The following is a 27247-nucleotide window of genomic DNA, read 5'->3' as shown; positions in this document are numbered from 1 at the left end:
TATTGTTTTACCACTTAAAAAGGCTATGCCATATCTTTTAACTCTCAAACACATGGTTCCAAATTACAATTTGAATACAAATCTTTCTAGCATGTTTCTCCGACGTATTTTCTGCATCTTTCTAATGTCTGTAATAAATGTTTAAAATGCCTCCGGTATCTTTTCTTTTAACATTTTACCTGCAGAGTTTACAGGCTTTTGAAATCATTGCAGTAAAAATATGGAAACATAGGTAGAGTGTAGAAGATTTACATTATGAAATAAAAGCAGCAAGGTTCATATTCTTTATTTTATTGTACACAAAATGTTGGGAACCTTACAAAGTTTTGTACCATATGTCAGCTTAATAAACTCATCTCAACTTTAACACCATTGTTACTGAATTACCCCAGTATAAACAAATTTGTCACAAACGTAACATGTTTAACGTGTTATAAACAACACCAATAAAATATTTTTAGGAGACTAAAAGCAACATTTAGAACAACCTGGTGCAAAAAAAAAAAAGAGTAGGAAATCTGCTTCTCTTCCAACAGGGGACGAATAGAGGAAGACACAAGCAAAGGCAAGCATATAAAACACTATTTAAATCATTACAGCAGCAGCTTATAAACAGAACACATGCAGCAATTAAAATAAAAATATGGGGTCTCGTTTTTAAGGCATCTGAGTGAAGACATGCACATGAAACCGCATGAGAAATACGATGGGTGGAGTAGAAAAGCATCACGGGGAAAAGTTTAATCTTTGAAGCTACAAAGTGCTGTATGTGTACTTGATTGTCTTCAGGTATGCTCGGCTAGCCAGTGTAAAAATGAAGGCTCAGATTAAGTTGCCTGTAATAGTCACATTCAAAGTAAAACAAAAAACTAAACATTACACATTACATCACTTTGGATACACAAAGAAACACTAAGAGCTTCAAACACTGACAAGAAGTAACTTAACATGCAGAAGCAAACAAAGCCTTTTTGTTTCTTGGTTTGTGATATGAAACTACACATCTACCGTACGATGGGAACATAAACGGTACCACAATGTCAGATACTAGCGCTGTAATAAACAGTAATTATTGTAGAAACACAGTAAAGACGTTTCTTGAGAACACAACCTAATGCACAGTAAGTAGAAATCTGCAGCAGCTGTAAATTCTTCTCGATGTAAAAGAGAAACGAAAGATCGCGAATGATAAAACGTGGCAGCACTGGCATGATCGTAATCACATCGGAAGGCTCAAAAATGCAGTGTAATGATCACGGCCGCCCGCCTCTGGACTGGACCGCCGAACTGAAAATAAAACCAACTGAGAGGCGCAAATGACTTCACAAAACTGAGGACTTGAATACATTTCTGTGCACATACGAGGCTCGTTATGTGCCAAAATTATGGCCACGTCACGCCGTTTCAATTCAAACATCTTGCTGTTTGATGCTGTTCTGACTTGTCGTGCTCCCTTTTGTTTTGTTATGTCGTCCTTTTGCGTTGCTGTCATCTCGCTGTCGTTCGACAGCCGACAAATGACCCGCTGATGGCAAAACTCCAGTTACACAAGCTGTGTTCTGGATTTGGTTTCAGACACAGCTTCAGTGGTTTGTTGACATTTTGAGAATGTGCTGGCTACATGAAATTTTCAGATAATCTTTCTGCACAGTGTTGGAAAGCTCAGCAACACAGCAGGTTTAAAGCTTAAAGTTGAAAAGACACAAGGGAAACATAACTTTGGGACAAGTCGAACCTCATACAAGAAAATGTGTTTATGCTCAAGAGTAAAAAAGTTTTGTGGTCTTGTCATGCTAGTGGTCACTGTCATTTAGCAGTTGGAGGTGTGTGGGTCGCTCTTGTTCAGGACTCTCATTCAGAGGAGATTTTGCTGTCATAGAAACCGTCCTCGTCCTCAGAGCTTAAAGCAGAGGAGGACAGAGTCGAGCGATGTGCCTTCTGCGACTTCCGCCTGAGAGAAAGAAAGCAACAGAAAATCCATTTAGACTGACTAACTGTTAAGCTGGTTACTACACAGTGCCACCTAGTGCAAAGAGCATTTATACACACGAGTCATGTAGAAATCCACATTATTTCATAGTGACGAAGGAGAAGGCCTACTTTAATTCACTCTCCAGCGTTGTCACTTTGGCCTGCAGTGCTTCCTGCAGCTCCCGCTGCTCTTCCAAGTCCCTGAGAACTTTACGGCGGACTCCCTCCAAGCGCTCCACCTCTAACTCGCTCTCGTCGACTTGACGCTTCAAGGCTTTCACGCGCAGCGTCAACTGGGGATGGAGAGGGAGAGGACGGGGGTTAAAGGGGGACAGAGGAGGTGATGCAAGGAAGGAGTAGGGCTGGGGGTTAAAGGCATCAGCATCACTGGATGTGTGGGTTCGTAAGGGAGTGACAACAGCTATGAAGGCTGAGGTAACATATAGGCGGGATGAGAGAGGTCAGGGAGCATTTTAGCACCCGAGTGAGGTTGGGTTTGGGTCGGGAGGTGTGCAGATGAGATTAGTGATGATGTAAGGAAGCAATTAAATGTGAATCTGTTTCTTTAAATGGTTATATCCCGTTTGAGTATCAGAGCAAAAAGCAAAAAAGAAAGCAAACACTAAAGCGAATGAGCATGCAAATCCTCATATTTACCTGATCTCTCTGCTCAACGTACTGGCTCCTCTCCTGGTCTAATGTGGCGTTTAGCTCCTTCAGCTTTCTCTCCGTCCGCCTCTGAGAAGCCTGGATAGTGGCCTTCTCTCTGCACGTAGAAATTCAGAATGAACCACGTCATTCTTTGACATAAAATTTTTTTTATTCTGTATGCATTGGCAGTTAAAAACATTTATTCTCCCCCTCAAGTGTTTTAGTGATTGCATAGTGAACGTCATTAATAGTGCTCAAAAATGACCTGTTTAGTCATACCTTTCTTCACTGTGTAGTTTCTCCTCTAACTCTTGAATTTTGGTTTCTAGAAGTGTGATTCCAGCCAAGGGTCGAGGCTGTCCCTCCATGTCTGCCACACGAGACTTTAGTTCCTTCATCTGCAAGCAGAGTGACAGTGTGACAACTAGCAAGCCACATATTTTGTAAGAAGCCATTTTAAAGATCTGTGTACGTGCGCACCTGTCTCTCCAGTGCACTCTTGTCCATTTCCAGGTCATGTCTGGCTGAACGCTCCTGCATGAGCTCTGAACGAAGCTGGTCAACCTGAGAAAAAAACCCCCATAATCATATGTAGATAAAGTGAGCAGGTTAAGTTATGAAATATATATTACAGTGAAATGTCTCCTGCTTATTTGCATGTGTATTCAAATGTATGTCGCACCTGATCTCGGCTTCTGCTAATGCGATCGTTCAAAAGCTCCACATTACTCTTCTCCTCATCCAGCTCGATCTCCAGGGTTTTAATTTTATCCTGTGAACACGAACACACACACACACACACACACACACACACACACACACACACACACACACGTAAGTAAATGTGTAGTGACGCATATTCACATTTCTCTCAAAGCCACTTGACACCTCGACATCCCGTGCATGACTCCCAAACCACTTGTAACACTTGATCTCCATTTTTTGACCCACCCCTTAATCCCCTCCATAACTCCGGGGTTATAACCTTTGACCTTGAAGCCTTACCTCCAGACCTCTGACCTCCCGGGCACGGTCAGTGTGCGTGCTCTTTTCTGCTTCGAACTCGCTCTCCAAGTGTTTGAGGCGGTTGTTGAGCAGGTCTCGCTCCAGCTGAGCGCTGTCTCTCTCCTCACTGCACGTCAGCAGCTCCTTCTTCAGACGAGAAACCTGGATAAAAGATACAAAGTATTATTTATGAAATTTTCTATTTTCATGGATTTTTTCTTTCCCCTTTCTCTCTGTTTTTTTTTTGCCTTCATAACTCCCTCCAGGCTTACCTCAAAGTTTAATGGGCATGGCTGCTCATTTTAGAATCCGCACTTCTTCACTGTGAGAAACTTAAATGTACCTTCTGCGAATGTGATGTTTCCATAAATTTCTATTTAAAGTTTCAACAGCTTCAGTATCTCACCACATTTTTTCCTCCATATTCTTTGATCTATATTATGCCCCATATAAGTAATTGCGACTCTTCAGCAAAAACATATTAGACACTAAGACTGGACTATGCAGTTCTTGGAGAAACCGCAGTGGGATTGTTGCTACTGCTGGACTCACTTGCTGCTATAAAGTTGGAGATAAATAGGCTGGCTAAGAAAACTGAAGACAAATAGCAGTCAATATTTGATGAAAAAATCCACTAAGGCAGGGTTTTAAGGCAGCTTTAAAGTGTGAGTGGTAGCTGAAAGACTTGAAACTGTGATGGTTTTAATTTGAACTGCAGTATAACCTCACATAGAAGCAGATAACTGACTCAAAAATGTGTCTGTGTTACTATTACTGAATGTCCACACTCAGAAACAGACAGACAGTCAGGCAGGGATGCTGAGAGGCAAATAGGTTTAAATAGATTAAAATGTGTATACAAGACTTGTTTGATGAAAACACGTGAAAAATATCAACCATTTGGAGGGAGGGAAGATTCACATCCACCAATGAGACGATGGAATCCAGCTCTTTCATTGTTACTTGCTTACACATGTGTCACAGCTCCGTGTCATACTGTAAATTTTGGTATTAATCCAATACCAAATAAATACAGGGTTATACAGGTTATTGCCAAAACCGATAGCGACACAGATGCCAATACTTTTAACCAATTAAGGCAGCTCATGTAGGAGAGAGCAGTGTGTTGTGATTTATCAGATGAATCATTGGTTTAAATCACTATGATTTTTACTTTCCACAATAATTAGTTAACGCAACAAAAGAGACCTTTCAGCTTTTAATCATCGTTTGAAACTGAAATCTTTGGAGACTTGAAATGTAAATGTGTCTGTAAAGAACTTTAGGTCAACTTCTGTTGTTTAAATGTGCTGTAGGCTTCAAATCAAATAGTAACAGTCAACAGGAAAAGGTTGAGACATTTTTTATAGTGAATGTCTGAGGTGTATTTTTTCATTTCCAAACAATAATTTCCTAGATAATTTGCTACATACTGAACTTAGAGGATAGAAAGTATCTATCTGATAGCAATAGCAGTGATCTGCCCACCTCTACTGTGTCAGCTAAGCAGCAGTGGAAGCTACCACCCTGTACATTTCTAGAGCCATCTTTCCTCACCTCTTCTTGCTGGGTCTTCAGGTTGGTCTGAGCCCTCTGCAGCTCGGCCAGCCTGTCCTTACTGCTGCGCTGCGCCTCCAGCAGGTCCTTCCTCGAGCGTTCCCTGTATTCATCAAACTGTATCTGCAGGTTGGTTACCAAGTGACGAGAATCTCCCATCATCAGCTCCACCTGAGAGTGAGACAGAATTAAGAAAGACTCGAGAAAATGACATCTCCATCTGACCATCCATAACTCTTTCACACCTCTTTGTTAAGCTTTTCAACCGCTCGATCCAGCTGCCTCTTCTGCTCCTCCAGTTCGCTTTTGCCCCTCCTCAGCGCCTCCCTCTCCATGTCTCGGTCCTCCAACCGTCGGACCAGCTCGTCCCTCTCCTTGCTCAGGCGGGCGGCTCCTCTCTTGGCCTCCTCCAGCTGAGACTTCAGGGAGCGGTTCTCATCCTCCAGGGCTTCCACGGCATCCTCGTCCCCCGGGCTCCGAGGCATGCTGGAGTGAAGCTTTGTCTGGGGAGCATATCAAGCTATGAACACAGCAGATAGACTAAATTGTCTTTTTATTACTCAAACAAACTGTATTACAAGTCAAGACTTGCACTGGGCCAAAAAAAGGAATAAATCCTTGTGTTTAATTTATAATTTGGGCTTGTAATAAGTTATTAAATTTGGTTGGCATACAAAACAAGGAGAATGACAAATAATAAAAAGCTTTCATATTTAAAGCAGAATTAAAATCGAAGTTCTGCACTTGAAGCATTAACGTGACGACTGCACAAAAAGTCCAGTTTGTCTGCATATTTGATAAACTGCTGTGCATTGATTCTGTCTACAGATTTGTGAAAGACTGCTCCACACACAGATTACAGCTCTTTAAACAGCTGGAATACACAGCTGTTCCAGTCAACATACAGCACAATCCACAATGCTCATCTTAAGCAAATTCATCCCAGAGGGATTTCTAAGCCTTATGTGCTTAAAGGGGATTTTTTTTTTAGTGTAATTCTTTTCACATCACTTGGTTGAATATAGTGTCTGTGTGGGAGGACACTTCTTTTGTTCTTGTGCAGTATATGTGTTTACATAATTTTGCTTGTGTGTACAGCTGTGGAGTGTAGCCGCTTTTTGAGCAGTACCATGCGGGCCAGCCTTTCCCTCAGGCGACTGTTTGTCTCTTGGAGCTCCAGGTTGTTGTTGCCGTGGTCCACCACAGTACTTCCTGCACCAGCTGACGACTGTAGACAGGAGTGCATCAAAGCAGAGAGAAGACAGAAACTGAAGCTTTATTTTCTGTGTCGAACATGCTCATTATGCCTACACTTTTCCTGTTATTTTTTAAAATCTAAAGAGAAACTTCCATATCTGCATTATTTTTAAACATCAAATGGTGCAGGATTCCTTAATTTTATGCTGTAAGACTCTTGGTTCGTTTCTACAATTCAGATGATGCTTCACCTCTTTTGCCTTCTCGAGTGCCTTTTCCAGCTCAGTCTTGTCTTTCTGAAATTGCTCCTTCAACTTGCTGATCTCGGACTGAAGCGCGGCCTCTTTCTCTCCGCTCGCCTTCTTCAGAGCTTGAAGTGCCTCGATTTTCTCGTCCAGCTGACCTCTTTGTTTGTCCAGATCGGTGCGAGCCCTCTTCAGGTCGTTATGGCAACACCGAAGCTCCTAGGGACGGGCAATCAGAGATGGATAATGTGTGTGAGTGAGTGAGTGAGAGGAATGTGCCAGGGTGCATAATAATGTATTAATAAGAGGCATATGAGTGTGAGCATGTCTGTCTGCAGGAAAATTTAAAGAAAAAGAGCAAAAGCCCACATCCACACTGCTGCTGCGACACATTAAAGGGAAAAAAAAAAAGAGGGAGTAAAACATACTGTAAAACAAAGGAGATGAGCTCCTGCATTTCACCCACACACTGAGCATAATCTTTGCTGAATTACCTCTGCTAAAGAACGGTTATCATCAGACGCAGACGTTTGTTTCTTCTTGGCAAGCAATGAATCCTGAAGATCCTTTAGCTCACCCTCCAAGTCTTCCTTTTCCAAATGAGATTTTTGCAAGCTATGAAAAGAAAGAGAGTCACTTTATAAACAGCAAGGCCATTAAAAAAATAAATAAATGAAATACACATATGCACACAGCTCGGGTAAAACGCTGCACAAAAACAGCAACCGCAAGCAACAAACAAAGCACAAGGGAGTAAAAGTTACTATGAAATCACCACAACCACAAAACTCTCAGATTCTAAGATTGCACACGAAACTGCAATTCATCATTTGCTTATTTATTTATTTAAAGGAAGAAGAATTTCATCAGCAAACAGAAAAATTATGAGGATAGTGAGGATGAGCAGGGGAAAGTTGTTTAGTAAAGTTGGGTTCACTGATCTAATGATCGAATCAGACATCATCAGATACAGAATCCACTCTGATGGGAGCCTTACAGGTGAATTTCAGGGAGTGGATCTCAAGTTTTCATTGAAACCAGGCTAAATCTACACTACTCAAACCAAACATAGCAAGACTAATTTTCTCTCTCACGTTTGGCTGCTGGGGTTCACCTCGTTCCTGCCAAATGAAAAGCCAAGTGAAACATGGCAGGCATTAAAAATAACTCTGGAGAAATATAATATTATTAGACTGAGGCATAGAGAGCTCTTTTCACAGGATGTTGTAAAGTTTTCAGTGAGCAGTGCAGATGATTTGAACCAGTTCCCCATTTGAAATATGAAATGTGACAGTGACAGAGTGTTTCTAATGCATGACCAAAGCTGAAACATGTTCTACCAGCATGCATATTCATGCTTTTTAATAGGTTTACAAATATGTCTTTGTTGCTGTTCACTGAGGTGATCGATCATATATGCATTTATGTCAAAGAAGGACTTGTGATACTAACTCCTCTTTGGTCGTTTGCAGCTCCTGCGTGGTGGCCTCCAGCTCCGTCTTCCACTGCTCTCCCTGATCTCTCCAGCTCTCCAGCTCTTGCTCTAGTGTCAACACGGAGGCGTTCACCCTCTCCCTCTCCTCTTCGATCTGCTCCTGAGACTGAGGCGCACGGAAACGCACACAGAGTTTCATTTTAGAGATGTGAAAGTGAGCGTTTAAAATGCTTTTGGTCCTCACATTCATTTCCTCCTCATTATCGTGACACGTTAAAGCAAGTGATTCAAAAGGAACTAACGCACTCAAATCTATCACATTTTCTTTTAAAAAAAAATTTCTGACAAATGTTCAGCCCGCAGGATTAGAAAAAAACTCAAAAAGAAAACAACAGATCTTTCAGCTCGCACCTTCAACAACAAGCATCCCACGTCTGAAGAATACTACATAAGAAATATCACCATAATATATCAGGTAAACATGACAGGGTGCTGTACGGTCGGTACTGTGCAGTCAGTGTAAACAGCGATTCAACCGCTTTAATCCTCCGCTCGCCAAATCAATCACCTCATCAAAAGCAACTGCCAGCTTTGTCTGCTTACTTCCTGCTCTCCGGCTGTCTGTTACACTTTTTTATTCTGACACTGCTGCTACTTTCCCCTAAATCTGCATAATGATCTATTTCTGTATATACATATATTCTTCAGATTTCCTCTTCACCACACCCCGCAGCACCCCAGAAACAGTCGGCTGGTGGAAACAGAAACTTTACCAAAAATTCAGCTAGAAAAGTTTCACTCTGCAATCACAAGCAGTAAAATTCTCTTTCTCTAACTCTGCACACCAAGCTCAGTCTGACCTTGTGATACCCTGACTCCTGGTTTGAACACTGACTGCATTAAACCGAATGGCAAGATAAAGCCTGGGTGAATGAGGGGCAGATAAAACATCAAAGCACAAGTTAACATCACCTTAATAATTCATGCAGGACACAAACTACCTGACAGGCATAACCTGATTGTTCTCCCAAGACAATTGTACCAAGAAATTGCGTATGACTGTGATGTCACAAGAAAAAAAAAATCCACTCAGTGATCGGAAACAGAGAAACTTTCACTGTGATTGCTGCATTGCAGGTTTTCCTGTAACCAGAGAGTTTATTTCCTTCTTTGTCAACATGGCCCAAATGCTAACCCTCGTCGTATGGATCCGAAACGAGCGGGAGAATTATGTAAAACAGTAAATCTCTTAGTTGTTATTAGCAAACTGCCTATTTTTAGTCATACATTAACTAAAGAAAAGTGATTTTATTAATCGTCCTCTAAAAACTCTCAATGACAGCCTGCCAAGCTTGAACCTTCAGATAATCAAAGACAACAAATGTTAGATCCACTGTAGGCAGCTCCAGTAGTGGGGCACGTCCCCCCCCCCATAAAGGTACTTGCTCCATTTTCATAACAGATATTGCCTGGACCTGGCACAGAGGGCTCAAGGGAGGAAGAGGCAAATTATCTTGTAATCTGTAGTCTCTTGGTGTGACACTGAAGCAGCATCACAAGGAAGATCAAAGTAGAAATGAAATAGAAATAAAAAAGGACACTGTTTCATATTTTTAACTATGAAAGTACAGACGGAAATGTGCTGATTTTGCTCATTGATAAAGCGAGTGCACATGTTTTTTTTGTTTCCATCACAGTCAGAGTTTATTGCCTGAAGCATCTATCTTTGTGAAGAAGGTTGACTTTGTGATAAAAGGGGAATGCTTAAACAGTTAATAGTTAACCTATTGACCAAAAAAGTGGACCACATCAGTCCAGCTCTGAGGTCCTTACACTGGCTGCCTGTCCGTCAGAGGATAGACTTTAAAGTTCTGATGCTGGCCTATAAAGCTCTGAATGGTTTAGGACCAAAATACATCAATGACCTCCTGACCCAGTATGAACCTTCCAGATCCCTCAGGTCATCTGGATCCGGTCTTTTATCAGTTCCCAGAGTCAGAACCAGACACGGAGAAGCTGCATTCAGCTTTTATGCTCCTTATATCTGGAACAAACTCCCAGAAAGCCTCAGATCAGCTGAAACACTCAGTTTATTTAAATCCAGGTTGAAGACTCACCTGTTCTCAGCTGCATTTGAATAAAGCACCAAATCCACACTTTAAGCTTAAATTTCAAAACTTACATTTAACTACTGATTTTATCTACTGTTCTGATTTTATCTGTTTTGATTTTATATACTGTTGTTTGTTTGTTTGTTTGTTTGTTTGTTTGTTTGTTTGTTAATTAGTTAGTTAGTTTATTTGCTTGTTTTAATAAATTTTAAATCATGCTTTTTATTTGTTCTTGTTTCTAATGTCTCTGTAAAGCACTTTGAATCACCTTGTTGTTGAATTGTGCTATACAAATAAACTTGCCTTGCCTTGCCTATTGTTCTTAAATTGGCACTTACAAGTGTGTCATTAACTCTTTGTTTCTAGTGATGTTTCTAGTTTTTAACTGACCAAAATAAAATCTCTCTTCCAGAGCTTGTCAGGTCAGACTACACTCAAGAAATTCAGCCAAAAATCATACAGCTGGTGATGGAAAAGTCTTAATTTAGACGTATTTCTAAGGACGCTGATAATCATGCAGAGATCACAGACCTCACATCAAACAGCTCCAGTATTTCCTGACAAATTTATGATTTATTTTTTAAAGACAGCTCCCTGATGACTCTCAGCTGCAGAGTTTTAATTGCTTTCATCTCTAGTTTCAGTGTTAATTGTTTTTGCAACTAAAACAAGTCTGACATCTGTAGAGTAATCTTCTAAAGGAATTTCATTTTAAGATTTGTTGGAAAAGAAAATGGTGTAATGTGTATTTTTTTGTGAGGAGTGCAATTCAGGAGATCAGTTTGGAAAAATCAGAGCTCCAGCTTCTATATTTTGTGACGTCGTATCTGCGTATAAACAACAGAGGCATCTACCTGTGTGAACTGCTCCATGGTTTTTCTCAGGTCCTCCATATCCTGGCTGTACTGCTCCCTCAGACTCTCCATCTCTTTGTCGTGGCACTCCACCTCCTCCTTTAGTGCCCCCTTCAGGGCCGTCAACTCCCGCTCTCGCTGGCGTAGCGTATCTTCTAGACGCTGGCGCAGCATGGTGGCCTCAGCCAGCTGGGCCTGCAGAGCGGCCACATCCTGCAGAGAGGAAAAAAAAAAGGCACATTCAGGTGGGTGCAATGGTGAGTTTGTTTGTGCATGCGTAACTGTGCAGCGTCCTGACCGTCTGCATCGAGTCTGAATGAGATGAGTTTTCGGAAACCCTCCTCAGTTCTTCCTGAAGCTCAGCTAGTTGATCTTCCAGCATGTGCAGACGTGATTCTGCGATTTCTCTGGCGATACGCTCCTCGGCCAGTCTGAAACACACACACACGCAGTCAGTACTGCAACAGTGAGAATATGCTCCAAAACAGCACAGAAGCAAAAAGTTGGAGCTTTGTTTTAAAACCACACACACTTACTCTTCCTGGGCTTGCTGCAGTTCTTTTTTGAGGCGTTTGATTTGCTCCTGAAGTTCCTCAAGATTTCCTGTTTTGAGGCTTCCATCAGATCCTTCCTTCTGCAGAAAATGAAACACACACAAGGAGAAGAAGAGACTAAAGGTAAGACGAGGAGAAAACAGCAAAGGGACAAACACAAAGAGGAAGGCTGGAGCTAGTGCCACTTTCGGCCTCGCAATGCATTATGCACTCTGTATTATCTTAACCTTTGAAAGAAAACCTCTGGCTTGGATTCTTTGCCCTAGTTTCTGACAGTCAGAAAATCTTTGGGAGAACAAGCCCTGCCAGTGCGCTCAGATATCGTCAACACAGACGCTCTCCCCACAGAAGCAGCTCGTTCTGACAGGCTGCAGGGGGAAAAAGAGCCGGAGAAGCAGCAAAAAGCTCGCTCTTCGCCCACACCGCTCTGCCGTTCGGAAAGGCCTCCTCCTCAGTGAAAAAGGGGGAATAAGCGCAGCCTGCCTGCCCATGAAACTCCTCTTATCCTCCTACACACTCATTACAAGGACGCACACACGGAGAAGAAAGAGACAAAGCGAGGATCACGGACGGTTCTGCTCCTCGGGGGACTCTTTCACATTTCTGTTACTTATCATTGATTATGAAGATATATTTTGTTTTCACTTTCTTCTCGTCCCCCGCAGGACAGACTGTAGATAATCCCGTTCTGGGACATTGCTCTCTATCCTCACAAAAAGATAATTAAAAGAGGATAAAATAATAAGGGAATAAGTGTAAGCTCTTCTGAGCACTCTGTATGAATTGCATCAGCTGTATAATGATGTGTATTAACAACTTTAAAAAAAAAAAAAAAGAGCCTTTCTTGCTGGGTCCACAGTTCAAAAGTTTAGCAGTGTTGGAGGTATGTATAATGTTAACCCTGCATTTAGTTCAGAACACTAAATAGAATAAAACTTATCTACCAATTTCTTGTTTTTGTTCCTAAAGATGTGGTAGATAAATCTTAATATTTATGTTAAGCTAACCTGAGTAAAAGCAAAATGGAGATTTTGAATGATGCCCCGTTAAAAAAAAAAGTAATTGCCCCACTTGTTAAATCATGAATTAATAAATTTTTGGGGAAAACTGAGTTCAGTTTCACATTTCACACCCAGGTCTGATTACTACCAGACCCGTTGAATCAAGGAATCACTTAAAGAGACCCTGCCTGACAAAATCAAGTAGTTTACAAGATCCGAAAAAGCAACAAATCCACGATCTAAAGAAACAGCTGAGAAACAAAGTCAGTGACATCTATCAGTTTGGAAAGGCTCACAAAGCCATTTTTAAAGCTTTGTGACTCCAGTGAACCACGGTGAGAGCCGTTATCTACAAATGGAGGAAAGAGAGAAAAAGCACAGCGCTGAACCTTCACAGGAGCAGCTGGCCTATTACAATTATTACAAAAGTGTATTGATGACTTATACAGGAGGCCACACAAGAACCCACAACAACATCTAAAGAACTGCTGGATGTTCATGCTCGAAAACCTCCAGTGTGGCCGAATTAAAACAAGAGTAGTGGGCCAAAATTATTACAGTTACAATTACATCACACAGGGCCAGGTAGGCTTGGATAACTCTTCTCCTTAAGTAAGTGAAATCAACATTTATATAAACATATTTTGTTTTTACTTGGTTTATCTTTGTATAATATTATGTGTCTAATGATCTGAAACATGTAAGTGTGACAAATTTGCAAAAAATACTTTATTTTTTTAAAGAAATTATTGAAAGCCAGATGTTGTCCTAATGCTCACGTCCCTGAAAACGTTCAAATGCAACTGCACATCAGTATTCACAGCTGGCATTCAGCCTCTGAGAGGTTGTAGTCCTGTGATTGTAGAAAGAGCGAAAGAGCGAACGGTTCATATTTGGTTAAATAATAGTAAAAGAAAGAAAGACTTTCTTCTCACACTTGATACATTTCTTGCCTAAATGACCAGATCATTCTTCTGGACTCTAAAACACAGGAAGTATCAACGTAGAAGAAAAAGATTTTTCTCTTTTCAGATTTTAAACCTTTAAGAATTACAGCTGGTACTTACACAGCTTTTTCTTATGTAATGACCTGTATTTATTTTAATGTTGTGGGTTGAAACGATTCATTCGTAATTTCAACATCAGCAAAGGAAAGAAAGTGTTTAAGAGCAAGTTTGTGAGATTCGGGCTATTCGAGCTGTCGACATTTGGAGGAAAAATGAATTTGTGATTCAAAAAAAGGGCAGATGACGAAATGGATAAACACATCCTGCATTGAGTACAGTGCACTCACTGTATGTTTTTATTTTTGCTGCCTTAATTCTTCATGGCGCTGATTCAACAAGGTGCCGGAAACATTCCTCAGACACTTTGGTCCATATTGACGTGATAACATCACACAGTTGCTGCAGATTTTCTTGCTTCACTTCCATGATATGAGTCTCCCGTTCCATCACAAATGTGCTGTATTCGATTGAGATCTGGTGACTGTGGAGGCCATTTGAGTACAGTGCACTCACTGTGATATTCAAGAAAACAGTTTGAGATGTGACGTGCTGGAAGCAACCATCAAAAGATGGCGCAGTGTGGTCATGAAGGCATGGACATGGTCAACAACAATACTCATTACACTGTGGTGTTTAAATTATGCTCAGCAGGCACTAAGGGCCTCAAAGTCTGCCAACAAAATTTTCCACACCATTACACACTCAGCACGAGCTGGCTTATGCCAAACTCTGACCTTACCAGCAGAAATCAGACCAGGCAACATTCTTTTCTCTATTGTTGTCCAGTTTTGGTGAATTGTTGCCTCAGTTTTCTGCTCCTGTCTAACAGGAGTGGCACCTGGTGTGGTATTCTGCTGCAGTAGCACATCTTCATGTTTGGTGTATTCAGAGATGATCTTCTGTGCATACCTTAGTTGCAACAAATGGTTATTTGAGTTACTGTTGCACTGATATGTGCTTGAAACAGGCTGTCCATTCTCCTATGACCTGTGGCATCAACAAGATATTTTCACACAGAGAACTGCAGCTCACTGGATATTTTCTTTCTTTCTCTGTAAACCCGAGACATGTGTGGGGAAATCCCAGCAGATCAGCAGTTTCTGAAATACGCCAAACAGCAACCTCGCCAAGCTCAAAGTCACTTAAACCACCTTTCTTAGTCATTCTTATCCTCAGCTTGAATTTCAGCAGGTCGTCTTGAACATGTCTGCATGCCTAAATGCACAGAGTTGCTGACATGTGACTGGCTGAACAGGTGTTAATAATGAAGTGGCTGCTGAGTGTATCTTCCTGTTACGTCCGTGATGGCAAAGCATCAGGGCACATGAATGTTTACACTACAAAAGACATGTGGACAAAGCTAGCCGGCTTGAGTGATCAGACCAAAAAGCTAAACCTGACTGCGGGTTACCATTGCAATCTGTAGCAGGGGCTTTGTTAACTTAGTTACCTCGAAGACAAGTAGTTTCACCTTTTTCATTGAACGTGGTCTGTCAGTATGAAGTAAAATTCTCTAGAAATGTAAATAAAATCTAATCTTCACTCATCGGTTTAGCAGGTCACAACATGTGAATGTGACCTTTGTGAGTCAACAAACAGACAACAGTTTTCACACTGTACGCAAACAAGCAAGCATACATTAGCAATGTTAGACTCGAGTAAGCCAACACAGACGAAAGGGTGTCAGTGTATAGTCTCAACAAGTTTCCCTTTAACAAGCATTAACTGGTAACACCACAGTAAAACACTCAAAACACAGCGCAAGCGCTTTGAGAAAGCCACAGACACGAGGGTGCTGACAGTGAAGTGTCACAAAGTCAATACAGCTCAAAATACAAACTTCTAATTATTAAGGCTAATTATTAGTCAGTTTTAATCTGGACACTGGTTGGATCAAAAATATCTCCCTCTGGAAACACAATCATGTATCCCTGCTCTGATCTTATGTTGAGGTTTGATACAGACAAAAGCAGCACTTTGCTTTAAAGGCAGAGCTGGAGAATAAATAGCCTTGAAAAAAAAAAAAAGGAGACTCTTTCATCCTACGGCTTGATGCCGTTTGTGGATTTTTCAGTAGCTGCTGAAGAGCCTGAGATGACTTCTGCTAAGAAGAATAAGCCACTAAAGCCACAGCAATATACTAAAGTGGACAGTGTGGTTAACGTCACAATAAAAGGATATGTTTTTACAACGAGACCCCTCAGAGGAGGCTCTGTCCCATCCAGCGAGCCAACCCCGAGCTGGTGCAGGGTTCCACTCCAACTCAATTATTGATGCCTCTCAATGACTGCGCTCTCACCACACTGAGCTTTCCTCTGCAGGTGCATCGTTGCCAAGAGACAAGATGGGCAAAATAATTCACAGGCAGCCATGGTCACAAGCACAATAAGAAGTACATAACAAGGGATCATACATAATCAAGGGCATGTAATATGAGAAGGTAAGGCCACAAAGGAATCATTTCTGTATGCAGATTTATTCAAAAAGATGCTAATTTAAAGGAGGAAGCGTGTGTGTTCTCATAAGTGTGGAACAATCTGTTTCAATAAGGCGTAACAAGAAGCGCAAAGCAGCAAACATGGCACCAAGACGGGGAGAGGAATAGTCAGCCTGCTCCTTTTCAAGTTTTTTGGCCTGCCAAAAGAGGATCGAGGAGACAAGATGAATGAAACAGAAACTTCAGGCTGCCAACCATCTGCTAGCTTCACTGCAAGATGAAGGGAGAAACAGCTCCCGTCCCAGAGATGACAATTTGTCTAACCAACATGCTGCATGCTACACTAAAAGCTAAATAAATTCCCTTTAATTATATATGTGAATAATGTCTTTTTATACTTTCAGGATTAAGATAATTGACTTTTTCTGAGATGTAGGTTAGACATCCCCAAAACAAAACCACAAAATACTGCTGGCACCTCGATGTAAACATAAAAACATTATCCAAGCATTCAAGGGTTGTTGACGTGGTTGGATTTCTTGAGTTTCACTTCATCGTGTTCATGAAATATGAATATGAAAACACTATGGATGGTAGAAAGATGTGTCGTATTTTACTGAGTGTAAACAATGCGTTCATGGGTGTCTCCAGCATGTAACTGCTTTTCTGACTCATGTTATCATGATTACTGTTAAAAATTACTAGAATAAAAGGAAAGGCCTACTTCTTCTTCTTCTGACTGCTCCCTTTAGGAGTCACTCCTTTAGGAGTGGATCATCTTATGCTAACCCTACCATCCTATTCTGTCACGCCAACCCTCTGCATGTTCATCTTCACTACATCCATGAATCTTCTCTTTGATGTCCCCTTTTCCTCCTGCCTGGCAGCTCCATCTTCAGCATCTTTTCCCCAAAATATTCAGCATCACATGTCCAAACCATCTGTCTCGCTGATACACTCATTTATAATCTCATATATATGGATCACTCAAAGTAAACTTCTTAGCATCTTTATCTGCTGCTCTTGAAGCTATCCTTCCATCACAAATTACCCCTGACACTCATCTCCACACTCCACCCTGCCTGCACTCTCCTCATCACCTCTCTTCTGCGCTGTACGTTTGCATGGTTGATCAAGGTGTTGAAACTCATCCACCTTTACTGCCTCTGCTTTTTGCATCTTCTCCTTTCCATCTATCTCCATCTGATTCACACCCATCTATCCTGACTTGACTTTCATTCCTCTTCTCTCCAGCGCATACCTCCACCTCCTTTATACTTTCTCTACACATCACAGTGTCGACTGTGAAGATCACAGTCCAGAGAGACTCCCGCCTGACCTCCCCCTCACCACTGCAAACCTAACTGATGGACTTTGCAAAATCTCTTTTTCTTTTTACAATTTTAAAATCCCACAAAGGCCATGAAGCTAAATCACTTTAGCTAGCATGAACACAAGAGAGCGGTCAAAACAAATCGCCTATGACAATGAGCCTCATTTAGTAACGCCACCCACAGCTGATCGTGGAATATCCAGGAGGGAAGAGATTTCACAAACTGAGTTGTTGCAATGGTGCAGTGGTGATATCCTATAACAGCAGCACACCATTATTCACTGAGTGTTTAGAATGACCCGTTCTTTCACAAATGTTTGTAAAGGCAAACTGCATGGATAGATGCATGATTTTATACACCTGTGGCCATGTCCATAGTCCATATAGTTTATACTCTCTGTGGTTAGATAACCCAGGCTGTGTCATACCTTTAAGCTGCCGGTTGTTTCAGCAATGGGGCTGACTTTTGGTTTAAGGAATCCTTCACTGTCACCGATGCTACAAAGGAAACATCAGACACAGAGAATGAAAAAAGTTTACCTGTGGCCTTTCGCTAATTTAGAGAGCTACACCTTATTTTTTAATACAATATGACACAGTTAAATGAACGATCTGTTAAAACAAGCCACATAAGCAATAGAAGTAGAGCATTTTTTAAATGTATCATGTAGTTTTAATTACCTGTTTTTCAGGATGTTGAAGCTAGTTTGCTTGATTGGAGTATCTCCCCCACCCATGATCTCTGCACTTTGACTTCTAGGAAGTGTCTCCTTCAAAGAGAGAATCAGTTAAGATGAGAAAATAAACCCAAAACAAACAGCTCAATTCTTGCTAAGAGCTCAGGCTCTGCATCATTATTACTTACAGGCTTTTTTGCTATAGTTGGAGGTGTGCTCTTGGCATTAAACTTCTCTGGTATCTTGAAATTTGACTTGGGAGCCTCGAAGGCTGTCACCTTGGCAACAGATCGAGGGCTCTTTCCGAGGCTGCTACTTGCTGGAGTAGCCTGGATCTTGATCTCAATGCTGGAGGAGGTAAACTGGGGTGAAGCGTAGGGATTCGGTGTTGGAGAGGGGAGGGAAACTTCTGGCTCAACAACTTTTCGAGCGTCAAGACTCGTGGACCTTTTCCGCTCTTCAAATCCGAGCCGCTGCCTCGCTCCAGAGCGCCCCCTGGTCTGTTGGGCGCTACCCGGTGTTCCACTGTTGAACTTACTGATGAGCTTGTTGATGGGAGCCAGGGAGTTGGTGTCGATTACAGGGACAGGCTCCTCGTCAGTTGATGCTGGAGGTTCGGGGAATGACTGTGACAAAGAATTTGGATTTGGTTTCTTATCACTGTACCTCCCCAAAGAGCCGGTGAAACCAGAGCCAGTTTGGTTTACCCCTCTTGGTCCCACGGGGTTAAATTTGACAGGTTTAAGTCCTGCTTCGTTATATGTTCCTTTACTTGTCCAGTCTGTGTTTTTCTCTGTTTCACTAGGTGTCGCTTTGAGTAGGTGTTCAGCTTTCGGCTTCTCTACCTGTTTTTCTCTGCCCATCCCATTCTCCTCCTCGCCCTGTGTCCCTGCTTGACCATCCCCTGGAGGTCTTTTGAGAGGGCTCCCAAAAATTTCCCCATCCTCATCCTCTGCTGGGGAAACAGGGGACTGTGATGAGTTATCAGCAGGTGTGTAGGGATTTAAAAATTCTTTCGGAACTTTATTAATTTTTGGAAGGCTGTTGTACGGTGACGGTGTCCCCGAGCTGGAGGTGGGGGTTTTTAACTGAACTCCGTATGAGTCGCCTTTCTCTCCATCCTTCAGGACCACGTAAGGCTGCCCAGAGATACCCTGAACCCTCACTGCCACACCATATTTGTTGGAAGGAGTCACCGCACTGTTGTTTCCCCTGGATTTATCAGGATAAACGCCGCCTGTGTCATGGAGGTCTTTGATGAAGCGTATCTGAACGCCATGATCCACCGGCGTCTTCCTGTCAGCAGACAGGCTACTCATGCTCACTTCCTGGTTTTTGGTGCAAGCAGCCTGAGCAAACAAGGGGTAAAAAAAGCAGGAATGCAAATCAGGTGATTCAGTGGAACAAGTAACAAGGACATTTATTTTTGCATGAACACGGAAGACTAACTGCTGACGCCATTTTTAAAATCTTTCTCACACACCAGAAGATTAAATTCTCATTGTCTGTTTTCTTGTTGATGTGTACACTGCCTGCTTCTTCCCAGGTGGAGTCATTATGACTGGGCAAAAATATCACATTGCGCGTATATCTTGATGAAACTATCATCTTCTCTTGCTGCTCTACAAGTTGAATTCCTTCTCAGCAAGAACTGTATTGTATTCGTGCCATGCCAAATATGCCACTGGGGCACTCAGCACCTCTTTGTACAGGTCGAGGCCTACTTTTTTCCAGAGGGTGTGTCTACTGTGAGAAGGAAAAAAACTGCAGGAGGCATTCTGTATGAGACACCTGGAGGTTTATAGCCTCTTATTTATACAGTCACACTCTGTACAAATGTTAACAAAACAAACAAGATAGAAAAAGAGGGTCATTCAGTTGATTCCAATTCAGATTATGAGTGCAATGCAGCATCTTAATGACTTATTTTAATTTAAAACTTAGAAAAAAAGGTGGAACAAGGACCTACTCAACCCCACTCTGTCAGTTAGCACTACAATTTATTTAAAACACAAGTTTTAATATCAAGTTAAAGATCTAATCCACCAGTTTTAACCATTAAGTCTCTATGAACGTCTGTCTGCGAGTTATTGTAATGGTTCTGCACATCTGAAGAAACTTTCTAGAAGGAGAAATGAATCCTGGTTCAGAAGTTAAAAATTCTGCCACCCTCTTCGTATTTGAGAGGAATATCAGGGAGGGTCAAACAAAAGGATGATATTTGATTCAATATGAGAAAGTGCATGCTTTAACAGAAGCTGTTTTTGAGAGTCTTTCAGCTTTATATGAGTCTATTCATCCTTCTTCCACTTCTCTAATTCAGAGTTGTGGTTGGGCTGGAGCCTATGGCAGCTGTCACAGCACGAAAGGGGGGTACACCACCACCTGCTGCAGGGCTACAACCTTTAATTTATAGAAGTGCAACACTAAATGACTGCAGAAACTTATTTTCAATGTCAAACCAAAGATAATGTGTATATTACAAACTTGACAAAGAGATCCATCGCAGCGCTCAGGATGGTTGGAATTGCAGCTCGACTTTGGGTTTAAAGACTAAATTTAAGTGACTCAGTCAGCCATAATATTAAGAGCACAGCCTAACCAAGTCCACCTTTTACAGTCTGATGAGCTCAAATGACCTCGGCGATGAACGCCATGAGAAGGTGAATACTCCTCCCTTTGTCCAGGCTCCGCGGAGCATAAAACACAAGGGGCTATGCGAGGAATGGGCTCCCCCTCTCCTGCCACCAAACTTCAGAGCAGAGCCACTCAGGCATAGACTGTTTACTTTAATATGCAAGGTTGTGCATACACACATCCACCTGCTGTGCATTCCCCATCTGGTTGTAGTCGAGTGAATAAGCATCGCTCCTCTCACTCTCATTGCAAGCGAAAAAGATGAAATTGCATGTGATCATATTAAAACCCTTCTCTGCCTTCTCCTGCATGTATTTAGGTGCTCCTAATGTTAATTTTATCTCACCATCATCTCATTTGTCCTCTCGTTTTGATTAAAATGTAACCGTCCTTGACTGCTGGCTACAGTGTAACACGCAGGACCTCGACCGCCAGTGAGGTTAGATTAGCAGATCAAAGGGACTCTGGCTTCCCTTAAAACCATTCTCAGGATTCCGGACGTTCCCTTTCAGCATTGCGCGTGGTTTGCATTTGTATAATAAGAACAGATGAAAAGAAATTGAGGACAGCATCAACAATAAAGCCTACACATGCGGAAAAACTGTTAGACAAAGTGGGGAATATGGGGCGAGATAAATCAAACATCAAGCAACCAGTTTTTCAGACCATGTTGTGTGTCAAAACAATGGCCTATGCCTGAGCAAAATCTGTGCTTAGTTTTTGTTTTTTTTTTTAAAGGGAAGATGCCTATTGTATTATTGCCCAGGCGCTCAGCCCTCACACTGAAATCTCTCAGGTGTATTTATGTTCTCTTGGCTATTTCGGCTTCACACAAAGGCTCAGTTGTTGTACAGCTGTTGTTAACCAGCCAGTAGCTGAGAACTGTTTGGCGACAACTGGTTCACCTCCTCTCATACTCTCTCTGTTTCTCTCATGCACAAGGATTGGCTGTGTCAACAGACACAGGAATGCCACCAAACTGGCCAATCAGCCATCTCTGGTCCCTTTTTCCTCACTCGGCCGACTCTTCTAATTTTCCTCCGGTGCTGTTCCTGCACCCCAATCAGCTTCATTTTTATTCCACAGTTTCTTTTGTTCACAAGTATGTTAAGGAGACGAGTTTTGATACAACAGTTTGGTGACGTGGCTGAAATCTGAAATCTCTGCACATTAAAATTCCAGCTTCTTTCTTTATTCTTGCAATTCATCAGACAAAAGACGGCTTGTATCGGATTCAGCCACCATCTGCAGTCCAAACACATATCCAAGTACACCAAATAATATTATAGAGCAGGGGTGTCAAACATAAGGCTCGGAATCCAGGATTGGCCCAGCAGAAACTCCAATCCAGCCCAGTGGAGGGCTTTGGAGAATGTGAAGAAAGGGATAGATTTTGAACTTTTAACTGTAGTTTCATTAATTTTACAGCTTTTTCTATGATAAAGGCCTCCCTTTTTGCCATTATTGCAACACCAAATAGTTGCACAATAGACAAACAATTAAATGACACTTCCTGTTTTCCAATATCTACTAGAGATGGCACGATACCACTTTTTTATGTCCGATACCGATACCGATATCATAAATTTGAATATCTGCCGATACCGATATGAATCCGATATAGTGTTTTTTAATCAACAAAACTGTTTTTTAAATATCTTGCTGCATTTTGTATAAGTTCATACTCAAGTTTAAAACAACAACTACACTAAAGCTATTCTGTTATACCTGTATGCAAAAAAAAAATATTTCATAGTTCAGCAATACTGATCAATCTAATAAACTTAAACCTACACCATCCTCCCTATTCTGGTATTTTAAAGAGTACTTAGCATAAATATTAAGCAACCTAACTAATAGGGTTCCAACTCCCAGCAACAACAAAAATAAATAAATAAAAAATAGGGAACCACCCCTCACGCGCCACCTCATGATGCTTAATCGACGTAATCAACCTTAATTTGATGCAGTGTGAAAAAAAATGCACAGAAATCAATTATTTTTCAAGAAATATTAAATAGATTCAACATCTTTCTTCAACAAAATTGCAGACTGCACAGATGGTACCTTCCCAAAGGAAAAAGTACTATAGCTTACTAGGGTATATATTAGAGATGGCACGATACCACTTTTTTATGTCCGATACCGATACCGATATCATAAATTTGAATATCTGCCGATACCGATATGAATCCGATATAGTGTTTTTTAATCAACAAAACTGTTTTTTAAATATCTTGCTGCATTTTGTATAAGTTCATACTCAAGTTTAAAACAACAACTACACTAAAGCTATTCTGTTATACCTGTATGCAAAAAAAAAATATTTCATAGTTCAGCAATACTGATCAATCTAATAAACTTAAACCTACACCATCCTCCCTATTCTGGTATTTTAAAGAGTACTTAGCATAAATATTAAGCAACCTAACTAATAGGGTTCCAACTCCCAGCAACAACAAAAATAAATAAATAAAAAATAGGGAACCACCCCTCACGCGCCACCTCATGATGCTTAATCGACGTAATCAACCTTAATTTGATGCAGTGTGAAAAAAAATGCACAGAAATCAATTACTTTTCAAGAAATATTAAATAGATTCAACATCTTTCTTCAACAAAATTGCAGACTGCACAGATGGTACCTTCCCAAAGGAAAAAGTACTATAGCTTACTAGGGTATATATATTAGACTTAATAGTCACTATATACAGTAATTGACTTCTATTCATTTTACATCAAATTAAAACTTTGGGTGTCAGATAATTATTTATTAAAAGCTAGACATTTTAAATGAGAATAAGAAAGAAAAGTATGTCTTTGTGCCCCCTTTTCCCTGTTCATGCCCTATCGGCCCCCCTGGCTAAACTTTGCTAGATGCGCCCCTGCACAGTTACCAGCGTCAGCTACGTAGAAAAAGATCCTTGAGTAGAAAGTAATATTAAATACATTCTAACAACAGCTGATCAAGCTTAAACGTGCTGCTGTTGTTCAGCCGCTGGTTTCCTCTTTCTGGTGCAAAGTGGGCCAAAAACAAACTAGAGACACGACTGGCGACAGAAAAGCCGATCAGCTGATCGTTAAGCAGTTTCATGATTGAAGTAGCAGCAAGAAGAGGCAGTCGCTCCATATATCGTTTGTTAAGCTTAACGCAGGAATGCTTTACAAACATTCAGAGATGGACTTACACACTTGCTTTACTTCTCTCGGGGATAACTTTGTCGGAGATGAAATGCCGGGTTGCTAGCGAAGCTCCACATGCTATCCAGACCGCCACAGCCGCTCTATCACGTGATGCATACTGCTCTGACGTGCTAACGTTCTGAGGTGAGTTACGGCGTGTTGCAAGTTTTGCGAGGTGCTTTCGTGATATTTAATGGATCGGATTACATTTTTTATTTTTCTCCGATATCCGATCCAGTAATTTAGGTCAGTATCGGACCGATACCGATACGTAATATCGGATCGGTCCATCTCTAATATCTACTATAGAAACTTTCTATTATAGACAAAAAAAAATATTTATTATAAATACAGAAGAGTCTGCAATGAGCTACCAGACCCTTTTCTGCTGTTTTACACATTTATCATGGAGGAAACAGAGATACGGAGAGTTTCTCCAGTCTGGGCTATGATGTAAGCTGACATCCCTGAGATATTCAAATCCTAAAAACACTCCAGCCCCACCACACCAAAAAAATAAAAATAAAAAAATAAAAATGATTTTATTCTGATAGTTTTGCAATATCTTCTCAGTATTTCTCGATTCACACATGGATGGCTTTGTGTGGATCATAACTTGTAATAAATAATTTACATTATACAACTAGCCTATGTAAAAATCGCACAAATTAAAACGATTACACTAAGAGAAAAATAATAATTTGATGCCAAAAAACATCAAACTATCTACAGGAGAAGAACTAGTTTTGGGGCTGTGTGTTGGGAGAAGAAAGGGGCAGTTCTGTGGTCTAAAATAGCAACAACATGGTAATAATATTCCCTCGTTAAAGGCGCATGTTTATGCAAACACCTCAAAATGAGCTTGGAGCATAAATTTGAGGTCAGGACTATTTCTGGGGCAATTTATTTTAAGACAAAAATCAAGTAAACACTCGATTTTAGAACAGCTTGTAAACTTTAGTGAGCTGTCATGAGGCTTATCCCACTTTTCCGCCACGTCCGTCTACTCCAAGCGCTACAAAGGCTGCTTTGTATTTCCACGGCACACTTAATTCACAAACCTTGACTCATACGACAAATAATCGTTTTGAAGTTTAACCATTAAATAGAACCCAAGCACCTGTGTACTCGTGGATTAATTGCGTCACACCCACCTTTCCGGTCAGTCAGTATCGGTGCGCGTCGAAACCACAGTCTTGTGTTTTTTCCCCTCCCTCTCTCTCCCTTTTCCACGAGCCACTGGGACCACGAGCGGAGCAACAAGATAAACAACCGACGCACCTGCCTCCCAGCGAGACGTCGTCGCAGCCTATTTGTAGCTTTTACCTGCCATAATAATCTCTCATATCCTCTTTACGCAGCGCCGAAGGATCCGATTATAGCCCGCGCATCAGCGCTGTGAGCGCACACAGAGCATAAAACCCCCCTAAAAGAAACCCAACAAACAAAAACGCTTGACAGCATACAATAAAAGGCTTTGTTTTGGGTTTTTTGTTTTGTTTTGTTTAGCTCATTATCAAGAACAGGAAAAGCCGAACACGAGAGGGCGGCTGCCAAATCCAATCACAAAGCCACAGGTGTCCATCTGCGCAAACCCAAATGTTGTAAAATGCCTCATCAGCAAAACAGATCTCATTCACATTTGGTTTAATTTTTAAAAAGAAAAAAAAAGAAAAAACAACGACAAACACATAGATGGTTATTTTACTGCACCTGTAAAAATGAGCCTTATGCTGAATGATCCTCCTCACTTACGGATCTTGCATTTGACAGTCCTTCAAGAAGCAGCAGCAGCAGCGCTGAACAATGCTGGTGGGATGAGAAGGTGCTACTCAGTGAACCGATAACATAGGGGTAACTATCCCCTGCTACCAGTACAACCTGTTGCCAGAACATCCGATAGTGAGCGTCCCGCCTCAGTGCCGCCTTCATTAGTTGGGAGGAAGACCGAGGGGGAGGAGCCTGCTGCTTGGGCTCAGTCACATCAGGGGTTAATACACTACATCGAGTGTGACCCATTTCATCCATGCATAGGTCTTACGGTAAATAATCTCTTAATCATGCTGAAAATGGCGTTTGAGTTGGTGGTATTTCTATATGTTAATATAGCATCTCCAATACAGCTCACTATCAAAGTTTTTACACGATGCAACTCCATCCTTTGATGTCTGTTTTCTTAAAGATCCTTAAACTCTACTTGCAAAATGTATCCAGGGGTTATCTGGAGAGAATGACACGGTCTGAATGCAGGATGTTAAACAGGTTCAAAATAAATGTGTATCTGCCAACATGGAACAGTAAAATGCTGAATAGTTGTGATAATTAACATTGTTCATTTTAGACGACCATGTAAAAGCTACACAAATGGTCAAAGTGGGAAAATATAAAACTGAGATATGATTAAGAAATGTAGCTTCTATATATTTTATTGTTCCTGGTTAGAAAAACTGGTTTTAGAACAAGGGTAACTGTATGAAGCAAATGCTTTAGTTAATAATTTTGGTTCTATTTTATTTTTAAAAGCTCCTTCATAATGTGCATTAATATTATAATAAATGTTATTGCATCTGAACTCCTGCAGGTACAGGTCTGTAAAAAGTATGCTGCTTTCATGAAGTGGTTAAGTAGCAGCCAGGTGCCGCTAATCAAATGTGCTTAACTGATCAACAGCAAATGTAATACATAAACACTGTTCAGATGTGTTAGCATAATGCTGAGTAGAGACATCAACAATGGTCTTAGAGAAGCCAATGTTTCTGCCCATCAGGGTTATAAGGCCATCGCCATACAATTTTAAGTCCATTGTTCTGCACTAAGATTATTCACAAGTGCAAAACATTCAGGACAGCTGCCAGTCTTCCCACGAGCAGATGTGCCAGCAAATTTAACCCATGGTCAGACCAAGAAATCCAGGACAATAAAAACCCCAGGGCCTCGGTTAGAATGTTAAATGACATAATAGTACAATTTAAAAAAAAAAAAAAAAGACTGAACAACTATGAATTTTTTTGGAAGGGTTGCCAGAAGAAAGGCAAAAAGCAACACAACTTAGGTTTGCAAAGATGGATCGGAACAGACTGCAAGACTTGTGGAACAATGTCCTTTGGACAGATGAGTTTAAAGTAGATGTTTGGCCATAATTCACAGCATATCAGCACAACTACCTCCTACCAACTGTCAAGCATAGTGCTGGAGGTGTGATGTTTTGGGCTTGCTTTGCAGCCAGAGTACCCTTCTGTATACCAAAATATTCTACAGCCAAATGTGTTCAACCTAAACTGGGCACACCAGCAAATCTACAACAGAATGGCTGAAAAAGAAAAGAATGATGTTATTTAATTAATGCTGCCAAATGTAGTACAGTTTTTCAGGGGACTACACAGTCCTATGAA

At 41.1% G+C, this 27247-nt stretch overlaps 1 protein-coding gene across 5 annotated transcripts; it reads right to left on the bottom strand.

Moving 5' to 3' along the window:
* Positions 1-277: 277 nt before the first annotated feature.
* On the bottom strand, positions 278-25883 carry cgnb (cingulin b). 5 transcript variants are annotated; one of them, XM_086280313.1, is made up of 21 exons: positions 25611-25883; positions 18224-19384; positions 18040-18128; positions 17787-17856; positions 11563-11660; positions 11325-11457; positions 11027-11239; positions 8079-8227; positions 7721-7747; positions 7121-7241; positions 6633-6845; positions 6314-6412; positions 5430-5687; positions 5185-5355; positions 3628-3789; positions 3305-3394; positions 3103-3186; positions 2902-3020; positions 2629-2737; positions 2101-2264; positions 278-1951 (listed from the first exon to the last, which is right to left on the bottom strand). In XM_086280313.1, exons 1-21 carry the CDS (start codon positions 25881-25883, stop codon positions 1852-1854), a joined length of 3903 nt encoding a protein of 1300 aa, XP_086136439.1. In that variant the 3' UTR covers positions 278-1851. The 5 variants fall into 5 exon arrangements, with proteins under 5 accessions (XP_086136439.1, XP_086136435.1, XP_086136436.1 ...); XM_086280309.1 differs by having other exon boundaries at positions 25569-25707; XM_086280310.1 differs by lacking the exon at positions 25611-25883 and adding an exon at positions 25010-25142.
* Positions 25884-27247: the final 1364 nt, after the last annotated feature.

Source organism: Aulonocara sp. 'chitande type north' Nkhata Bay, linkage group LG22 (assembly GCF_057382095.1).
Source record: "Aulonocara sp. 'chitande type north' Nkhata Bay isolate Kocher_YH1m ecotype deep benthic linkage group LG22, A_spYH_male_GT1.1, whole genome shotgun sequence".
Classification (NCBI taxonomy): domain Eukaryota; kingdom Metazoa; phylum Chordata; class Actinopteri; order Cichliformes; family Cichlidae; genus Aulonocara; species Aulonocara sp. 'chitande type north' Nkhata Bay.
Note: the sequence above shows the minus strand (reverse complement) of the source record. Positions and strands in the feature narration are given on the sequence as shown.